The sequence below is a fragment of the Gopherus evgoodei genome, chromosome 4 (genome assembly GCF_007399415.2).
Source record: "Gopherus evgoodei ecotype Sinaloan lineage chromosome 4, rGopEvg1_v1.p, whole genome shotgun sequence".
Taxonomy (NCBI): domain Eukaryota; kingdom Metazoa; phylum Chordata; order Testudines; family Testudinidae; genus Gopherus; species Gopherus evgoodei.
In genome coordinates this window covers 108115486-108126112 of record NC_044325.1, presented here as the reverse complement: position 1 = coordinate 108126112, position 10627 = coordinate 108115486, and the positions used below count along the sequence as shown (strand labels likewise).

General features: G+C 43.0%; 1 protein-coding gene across 1 annotated transcript; it reads right to left on the bottom strand.

The window, feature by feature from the left end:
* Positions 1 to 266: 266 nt before the first annotated feature.
* Positions 267 to 10040, bottom strand: LOC115650469 (natural cytotoxicity triggering receptor 3 ligand 1-like). The gene is made up of 5 exons (XM_030560492.1): positions 9607 to 10040; positions 6055 to 6408; positions 4831 to 5157; positions 3693 to 3803; positions 267 to 846 (listed from the first exon to the last, which is right to left on the bottom strand). The coding sequence occupies exons 1-5, from the start codon at positions 9761 to 9763 to the stop codon at positions 830 to 832; spliced, it is 966 nt and encodes a 321-aa protein (XP_030416352.1). The 5' UTR covers positions 9764 to 10040; the 3' UTR covers positions 267 to 829.
* Between the last annotated feature and the right edge of the window lie 587 nt (positions 10041 to 10627).

Below are 10627 nucleotides of genomic sequence, written 5' to 3'. Positions count from 1 at the left end.
ACAATCTGGGTTATGTTATAAACAAGAAATAAGTTTATTAACAACAAAAGGTAAATTTCAAGTGATTATAAGGGATAGCAAACAGAACAAGGCAGATTACTGAGCAAATAAAACCAAACACGGCAAACTAAGCTTAATACACTCAAGACACAGGTTACAAAATGTAATTTCTCACCCTAACTGTTATTTTAGGCAAGTTGCAGAGTTTCTGTAGCTTAGAGGTCCAGTTATTTCTCTTTAAAGACTGGACCCCCTGTCTCAGCCTGGACTCAGCCCTTGCCTTGCCCTCAGCCCAGTTCCTTTGTCTCTTCAGGTACTTTCAGCAGTCTTTCTTCTTGGACAGGAAGGCAATGGAGAAACGTCCTCTTTGTCTTACTCTCCAGCCTTAAATAGAATTTACATAAGGTGGGAAGCCTTTCTCTCCAGTGGAAAAGTACCAGCAGTGTCCAAGGTGGTACTTTGTACCAGGTGACATTGTCCAGTTACCTAGCCGTGTCAAAGCAACTATGAAACCAGGTTTATTTGCAATGTCCACAGGAAGGAACTCCCAGAAGATGGGAGATCCATATCTTTAAAGAATCATTGTCTTTTCCTAATGGTCCATCAAGGCTGATTGGTGGGCATCTCCAAGTATAACCATGGTTGTAATTGTTACATAGTCAATATTCCTAACTCCAGATACAGAAATGATACATGCATACAAATTGGATAATCACATTCAGTAAATCATAACCTTTCCAATTATATCTTATATGAGCCGTCTTGCATAAAATATCTTAGTTATGCCATATTTATATCATAGACATATTTCTATAACGAATATGGAGCGTCACGTCACAGGTGGAGCTGCAAGGAAAAATATGTAAATTAGTTGCTTGATGCACCACATTATGAAAAAAGACAAGTGAAAAAAATTAACTGCAATTTTTCGATCTCTGCTGCATAACATTACACTGTATTTCAATACACTAAACACCTATCAAAATTAAATACATAAGAATGGCCCTACTGGGTCAGACCAAAGGTCCATCTAGCCCAGTATCCTGTCTGCCGACAGTGGCCAGTGCCAGATGTCCCAGAGGGAATGAACAGAACAGGTAATCATCCAGTGAGCCATCCCCTGTCGCTCATTCCCAGCTTCTGGCAAACAGAAGCTAGGGACACCATTCCTGCCCATTCTGGCTAATAGCCATTGATGGACCTATCCTCCATGAACTTACCTAGTTCTTTTTTTAACCCTGTTGTAGTCTTGGCCTTCACAACATCCTCTGGCAAGAAGTTCCACAGGTTGACTGTGCATTGTGTGAAGAAATACTTCCTTTTATTTGTTTTAAACCTGCTGCTTATTAATTTCATTTGGTGACCCCTAGTTCTTGTGTTATGAGAAGTAGTAAACAAACTTTCTTATCTACGTTCTCTACATCAGTCATGATTTTATAGATTTTTTAGATTTTATAGATTTTTTACCTCAATCATATCTCCTCTTAGCCCTCTCTTTTCCAAGCTGAAAAGTCCCAGTCTTATTAATCTCTCCTCATATGGAAGCCATTCCATACCCCTAATCATTTTTGTTGCCGTTTTTTGAACCTTTTCCAATTCCAATATATCTCTTTTGAGATGGGCCAACCATATCTGCACACAGTATTCAAGATGTGGGCATACCATGGATTTAGAGAGGCAACGTGATATTTTCTGTCCTATTATCTATCCTTTTCTTAATTATTCCCACCATTCTGTTCGCTTTTTTGACTGCCGCTGCACATTGAGTGGATGTTTTCAGAGAACTATCCACAATGACTCCAAGATCTCTTTCTTGAGTGGTATTAGCTAATTTAGACCCCATCATTTTATGTATAGTTGGTATTATGCTTTCCAATGTGCATTACTTTGCATTTATCAACATTAAATTTCCTCTGCCATTTTGTTGCCCAGTCACCCAGTTTTGAGAGAGCCTTTTGTAGCTCTTTGCAGTCTGCCTGTGTCTTAACTATCTTTCGTAATTTTGTATCATCTGCAAATTTTGCCACCTCACGGTTTACCCCTTTTCCCGGATCATTTATGAATATGTTGAATAGGACTGGACCCAGAACAGACCCCTGGGAGACACCACTATTTACCTCTCTCCATTCTGAAAACCGACCATCTATACCTACCCTTTGTTCCCTAACTTTTAACCAGTTATCAATCCATGAGAGCACCTTCCCTCTTATCCCATAGTAGCTTACTTTGCGTAAGAGCCTTTGGTGAGGGACCTTGTCAAAGGCTTTCTGAAAATCTAAGTACACTATATCCACTAGATCACCTTGCTCCACATGCTTGTTGACGCCCTCAAAGAATTCTAGGAGATTGGTGAGGCATGATTTCCCTTTACTAAAACCATGCTGACTTTTCCTCAACAAATTATGTTCATCTATATGTCTGACAATATTGTTCTTTATTATAGATTCAACCAGTTTGCTCGGTACTGAAATCAGGCTTACAGGCCTGTAATTGCCGGGATCACCTCTGAAGACCTTTTTAAAAATTGGCATCACATTAGCTATCCTCCAGTCATCTGGTACAGAAGCTGATTTAAATGATCGGTTACAGACTACAGTTAGTAGTTCTGCAATTTCACATTTAAGTTCCTTCAGAACTCTTAGGTGAATACCATCTGGTCCTGGTGACTTATTGCTGTTTAATTTATCAATTTGTTCCAAAACTTCCTCTACTGATACCTCAGTCTGGGACAATTCCTCAGATCTGTCACCTAAAAAGAATGGCTCAGGTTTGGGAATCTTCATCACATCCTCAGCCATGAAGACCAATGCAAAGAATTAATTTAGTTTCTCCACAGTAGCCTTATCATCCTTGAGTGCTCCTTTAGCACCTCGGTCGTCCAGTGACCCCACTGGTTGTTTACCAGGCTTCCTGCTTCTGATGTACTTACTTATGTTTGTCAATGCTGTCAGATTTTATATTTTAATTTTTTGTACTGATAAACCATCCAGTTGAATTCCCTTGATTCAAATGCCCCAATTGTTTTTTTCTTATCCACAGTTCTTGGCAGATAAGTGACTATATGGTCAGTTACTTAGAGCCTCTGACTTTTCAGCCTGTTACATGAATTTCTCTCATGAAGGCAGTTACTTCTCCCTTTGTGTGTGTGAGAGTCAGTGTTTTTTTTCTGCACAGTTACACTAACAAAAATGGATCACCATACTGTTAAGAATTACCACTTAAAGTTAGTTCCAGTTATTATTGATGCTCTGTTTGTGTGGAAGAAATTCCTGCTACTAAACCAATAAAAGGCAACTTTAGGAGCAAATCTTTATGTGACAGTATATGAAAGCAAAGCATTTCTTACTAAGCCTGTCATTTCTCCTGACTGATAGCTATCATGTTCCAGGTTGTTTAAAATGTTCTAGTCACATACAGTATGACCCCAATTTTTCCCAAAGGGCTTCAGAGGCACCTGACACATTTAGCAAACATTGATTTCTTCATAAGCAAGGGAGCAAAAGTGTGCTGTGCACTGCTCTTGGGACATGACTAACATTCACTTAATGGGTGAATGAGTGGATAATGAACATTCTGAGGTTTTGTAATTATTAGTCTGTTACTGGTATTAAGGCTTACAATTCAAGCATTCACAAGAGCTACTAGTTGCCATTAAGATATCCTTAGCACAGTGCACTTGTAAAACTACTTACTTTTCTTCAAACACCTACAGTACACGAAAGTACCCAAACCAAGCACAATAATACAGGCTATTATTGTTCCAATGACTGCTCCAATTATACTGTTCAAAGCTGACTTGGGGGCTGTGAATGAAAAAAATAAAGAAAATTCTGATTCTATGCTTGTTCATGTTAAAAAAAAATACATTTTAGTGGACTGCACCTACACTTTCACAGTAAGTGATTAACTGGTTATTTTTCTGGCTGAATATTGGAAATTGATGTAATAAGAAAGTCAAAGTAGGAGCAAAACTTCTACTAGCCACTACACCAGGGCTGGTGCTTTCCATTTAGGGCGACCTAGGCAATCACCTAGGGAGCCAGGATTATTGGGGGGCAGCATTTTGCCGGGGGGGCGGCAGGCGGCTCTGGTTGACCTGCCGCAGGCGTTCCTGTGGATGGTCCGCTGGTCACGCAGCTCCAGTGGACCTCCCCTGCGGCAGCTCCACTGGAGCCTAGGGCGCCAATAACACTGGCGCCGGTCCTGCAATACACTACTAAAGAAATCACAGAATAACTGCCAGGCACAATATGTTGTATCAAATCACAGCTTCAAAATGCCTTCCCCATAAATAGACAGCATTAAGGGTATCAAAATGCCCACTTAAAAACTTAAATATTAACAACATTCTATAGAATGAGGATAATAAAATGTAGGGTCAAAACAGCCTTTTGTAAAACACCTGTGGATCAACTCAATTAGCTCAGAGAGGCCCTAAAATGTGGCATGTGTCACCTAATCCTGCCAACACAAATATGGCACTAAAATGGTGCATCCAGAAACGCCTGATATCAAAACGTCAGACGTTTGAAAAGTTGCCACCAGATTTCAACCCCTTCTTTTCACTGAATTGGCTCTCCTTGGCTCCTCTGCCACGTCTCCCACTCCCTTGCTGGCTGGCATGTCAGCAAATCGACTGTTTTGAATGTCGCTGCATGGCCAGCTCTCCTGCCCTGCTGTCTATCTCAAATGACACCTGGTGTCACTGCACTGCTGGGACAGCATAAGGCTGACAAGATTCAAATTCCTTCAGAAAAGATCTAGCCACATCATTCCGTAACACATGATATATCAAAAGAAAAGAGATAAGACCCTAAAGGAAATGGATACCTGTGACAGTTAAGGTGCTATTGAGAAGTAACTTGGCAGGAAATGTTTTGTGACTCACAATACATCTATAGACATTTCCATTATCTTGCAAAGACGGTTGCAGCCTTAGTATGCTAGTAACATTAAATGTGCCATCTTCATTTTCTACAGAGGCTCCTGTGTGGATATCCTCTGCTGCTACACTACTGTCCTGGTTATTCTTTGATATCTTCGTCCACTTAATGTCAACCAAATTTGGATAGAACTTATTGACATCACACGACAGGGTCTTCTCCTTGTCGCTTTCTATTGTAACTTCCTTTGGAGACAGGCTGACTTCCGGTTGAGCTGTATGGAGATAAAGGTTATATTGCTGTCGTCATCATCATCAGTGATATTCTGGCTTTTTAGCAGTGTTAATGTACACTGAATACACACATTTCCTAAATATCTGATAGGTGCAGTGTTTAATGTTCATTGCAGGAGTGGAGGTTTTTTATTTGTTTTTGAGTTTGTTTTTTGCTAATCTAGTCATTTTTTCCCAGAAACAAGATCACAGGAGTGAATATTTGTTAATAGATAAATAGCATTTATGCTCATTAGAACTTTAGTAGTTTTGTTATTTTCTGCTCTTTGTAAATAAGTATCTACAAAATTAATAGAGTTTCTCAGATTTACAGCATGTTTGGATATTGAAAATGCCACTGCAAGCCTGAGGATTAGATAATGAAAACCCTTACCTGGCCAAAACCTTAGAAATTATGACAAACAGGCTATTTAGGTCCATATTTTCCCCTGACCTGCAAAAAATTATGGAAGGGGAATATTTAGACTGATACAAATATGGAGAGGTTGCAGGGGGAAATGAACTGCAGTCTCCTGTTTGTGGCAAGGAATGTGACAGTGAATAAGGAATAGGGACTGTGCCCTTTTAAAGGCAACTATGATGGAGAGAGAGGAAAAATACCTTAAACACATTAGCTTGATGAAAACTGCTAATCCCCATGTAAAATCTCCTGCAGAAGGCTGGGCTCACCACACCACCGCCATAACTGTTAGCACAGCTTACCCAGGTGCTGTGGCTATTCCACTGATATAATGCAATTCCCATCCCCACTGCCACTCCATCCCCACAAAGGCTCCGGGGGGTGAGGAAACTGGTACCGCTAAGATGGACTCTAATCTTCTGCCTTTGGGTCTCCAGGTGATGCAGTATAAAATAAATGGTACAATAAAGTCACTTACCAACTACCTCTAATATAGCTGTTCCATGAGCATCAGAAGGGGCAACAATAACATAGCACCTATATATTCCTGCTTCCTTAAACTGTATCTGTGGTAGTGAGAGTGCAGCATTTCCTCTTCTCAGGTCACTGTCAGACATACTGGCCCCATTTCTATGGGAAATATGTGCTCCAGCATGAAATGTGAATACTTTTTCTTCTTGGTCTGTCCTCGGGGTCTTAAGATACCAGGTAACTCCCACATTCTTGATATCCAGTTCTGCTGTATTGAACCCAGAAATCTTGCATGGTATGGAGATGTTTTCATTCAGTGACACAATCAGTGGGGTGCTTCCCATCAACACTTGAAGGGTTTCTTCAAAAATAGAAAATGTATATTTGGAGCAATATATCCTAAAGGCAATGTTCCTTTGAAAGAGTTATTATTGGCTAAATGATCATGCAGTTTGGTAGTAGCCTGTTTCCGCACCCATAACCCTTTATAACCTCTCTCTATGGTAGTCGAATGAAAGCTTTCTTTCCTAAATTGATGATGGCTTTATGAATAACAATCTTTGCTTTTATTTGAATGAAATAATAGAGATAACACAGGCTAGTTGGGTAGCTCTCGCTCTTGGAACAAAAATGCAGGAGGAACTTCAGCAGTGCATACACTGCCTATTACATGTAATACACTGGAGCTTTGTGGTAGAACTACAGCAGCATGTGATGGGGAAAAAAATATCTATTCTATCTATCTGTCCATCCCAGGTATATATATATGCACCCCATTGCCATAATAGCTGAGCACCTCAGACTCCTTTATGCATTTTATCCTCACAGCATCCTTGTGAGGTAGGAAAGTGCTATTATCCCCATTTCACACATGGGGATATGACGCACAGAGAGACTGAATGAGACAAGCAGGAAGGGGGCACAGAGAAATTAACACAGGTGAGTTCCAGACTAGTGCCCTAAGTCTGGAGTCACTTGTCCATCTCCTTTGAAGGAAAAACTGCCCTGCTGGCTTCCCATCACTGCAAGAGAGAGGGGCACAACATCACCAATTTCTTTTGCCTTCCCCTTGAGGGGAAAGACAAATGAATAATTAATACCGATAGATTATTACAAAAAGTCTATTTTTGGAAATGACTCAGAATTTCACTGGGTGTTTCAAAACATCCAGGAAACAACTCCAGGATCCCCATAATGATCTAAATCTTTGGCAAATCTAAGTGATAACAGTAATAGAAATGGCACCTTATACACATTTTTTCGCTTGGCTGCCTATGTGTCTGCTTGGGGACACTGTCTCCATTCAGGTACATTTCTGCTCTTGTCTCTATTTTCCATTTGCTGTGTTCCGTACACACAGGATGGGGGTAATCATGCATCTTAACCCAATAATGATGAGAACTGTGACCTCAGCCTCTCAAATTTGTGGGCTCCCTCTAAGTCTTGTGCATTCACGCATGGATTGAAGTTATTGATTTTCAACTTTCTGAACTCAGACTCATACTGCTCACATACCAGGAGCTTCAGGAATCCTTGTATAACACTCCATCAAGTGGAGAGATGACATGAGATGGCATGTGCTGAGGCTGAGGAAGATTACGAGGGGATAGAGTGGAGGTTGTATCACTTCCTTACTGTACTCATTGCATTGACAAGACCTGTATGGACCATAGGAGGTCTGATGGTGGTCTCAAGAATTTAATTGTTACTGCAGAGTCCTGAAGCAGTGAGGAACCTACCCACCATATCTATGCAGCGAAATTGGGCTCTACAGTTATGGAGGCAACTTCAGCAGATATTGAGAGGGAAACTCCTCCCTAATTGGTCACCAAAGAATTCATCCCCACCCACCCCCAGGGACAGAATTCATGATTCCTGAAGTGGTGGGGAGGCGCTGCATATTCACAGTGCCATGATGTGGGTGGTGGTGGTGGTGGGTTGGTTTCTTCTTTCTTCCCACTGCCTCCAGAGTAACTTTAGAAGGGCTGTGTTCCCCTTACACAGCACTTTCAGCTGATAGCACTGAAATTGGCAACCAGGGGAGGTGACAAGGTCAGGTGGACAATTAAAAGGACATTGAAAAACGAAAGAAAAAGAAAAATCTTTTAGAACACAGGAATCCTCCATCCCTCTTTCCATAGCAGTGGCAATGGGATCCTGCTGGCCAAGTCAGGGAGAGGCACTGGGTTATTGTGAGCTGATCTGAGAAGTAAGGATTTAGGTGACCTCCTTTTCTTCTCTCAAACAATTCTCCAACTTGCTTCTGTGAAGAGGAGGTGAGGCGCTTCCACACTGAGCCAACTGTACTGAGGATCAATCTGCCCAATTCATGGCCAGTTTATGTGGCAGTGAGGCGGGATTACCTCTATCCACTGTTACTGAATAACCAGCCCTGAGGATTTGGTCTACCAGGAATACCTGGCATAGTACTTCCCTTTTACATGTCTATATTTAGTGGCTGTCTAGCCTGAGAGGCTACAACCCATCTGTGGCTTAAAAATAGTTCAGCTGAGAGCTTCTCAGCTCTAACTCTTAAGGTTTTGCCCAATCGGATGTCTCTTAGATATGAAATCATTCCCTGGGGTAGAATATTTATGCCATGCTATTGGCACTATGTTTAGGTTTGCTCGCATATTACAGTTTGGAGTGGAGCTTTATACAGAAAATGTGTCAAATTAGCCTTTCTGCTGTTAAAGGCTGTGTGCACTTTTTGCTGTCAATGAGAGGAGACTGTGAAACTGTTCTGAAGGAGCTGGTATGTGCCATTTTCTGACCCTAAGTGATATTTCTGGGCTAAATGCAGCCACCCCATAGCCCCACCTTCTTGCAGTTTGCTAATGCTCCTTGAATAAGAAAGGAAGGAAGGGGGCCAGAAATAAAGCTGTGTCAGGGAATGGCATGTGCCAGCTACTTCAGAACAGCCCAATAGTAATAAGGATGAGTCCCTTGGCATGCCAGGGATTTTCTCACAGCTACTCAAAGCTGATTCCTTACTCCAGGAGCATTTGCAAAATGGAAAATTGAGTGGGGGTGATATGACAGCATGTTGCACAGAGGTAAAGCTTCAGGTCAGGGAGTGGCATGTGCCATCTACCTCAGAACAGATTAATAGTTGCAGGCATGTGACAAGTTATTTGGCAGTTATACACCCTCATTACTTATTGCAAGTGAGAGCCCATTACCCCATGTAGGACTGAGGGTCTTGCTCGAATATCTATTGTTACACCATACAAGAACATTTTAGTCGAGTGAAATTTCTAAAACTATAAGCCCGCAGCAATGACTTTTGATGGCCTTTGGAATAAAGACCTGGGACTAAGGAATCAGCTTCAGCCTTGGGACGCCAGAAGTGTCACCCCTGCCCCCCCAGACACATCCCCACCCACCCCACCTCCGGACGAGTATTCGGGGGTGGGGGAGGACCAGGACACTGGGCTGGGAGAATCCGCAGGCTCAGGAGGACCCCAGTGACCCTGCCCCGATATCCCCTTTGCCGAGCGGCAGCCAAAGTTGGACCCGATCCTCCCCCGCCGTATGGGACCCAGGATCCCTCCTTTACCTGCAGGCTGGAGCGCGCCGCTGAGACACAGGAGCAGCCCGAGCAGCCGGCAGGCCCGCCCGGCACAGCCCGCTCCCCACCCCATGCTCTGAGGTAGGGCTGGGGGCTTCGCTGGCCCGGGTCGTGGCAGTGACTGGGCTGAACGGTTCCCCTTCATTTTCCTCCCTCGGACACGTGCCCCAATAAGGCAGCGCCCCGGGCGGGGCTCGGAGCCAGCAGGTGGCTGCTGTGACTATCTAGGGCAGTGATCGAGCTGCAGGCACTGTGCAGCCACCCACCCACAGATCAGTGCCCCTCGGGCAGCGCCTGGGAAATGTACCCAACTGGCCCGGGCTCTCCAGGGCTATCGGGGGGCTAATCCCCACTCCGCAGATCGGGAACTGACCCACAAAGACTGGCACCCTCGTCTCCGTGTTTAGGGACTGTGGCTCAGTGCCTGGGCTGACATAGCAGGTATGTGCTGGACTATTACTTGCACCAGGGGGCGTTACGAATAGATTTGCAGCCTTAATTCTGGATTTCTAGCTGTTGGGAGTTTACATCACAGACTCCTACCGCCTCATCTGAACGGCCTTTTTTTTGAGTTGATTAACTGGCCTCCTTCCTCAGAGAGCAATATGCAAGTTATTTCACTTAAGTGAACGCCACTTTCTCACACTCCATATTCACAGGCAGAATTTGGTAAAAACAAAACATACAAATAACACCAGCCATCTGGTTCTGAGTTCCAATTTTACCCACTTAGGAATGAATCTGTACAAAGTATGACTGAGGCAACATTGTCCCACAAACACTGCACTGGACACTCTTAATTTTTACAAGTGACCAACTCTCTCACTCCCTTCGCATCAATAATCCCTGCCTTAAAAGATTGTTAAATCAATGTTTACATCCGTTGGAAATCTCAGAACTCTTACTCCAGCCAAGGTGCATTCAGTTACTTGCCATGCCAGGCAGCTGGAGGAAGACAGGAGCATCAAGGATTCCATTCCATTCTCACCAAAAAGCACCATGTTTTATT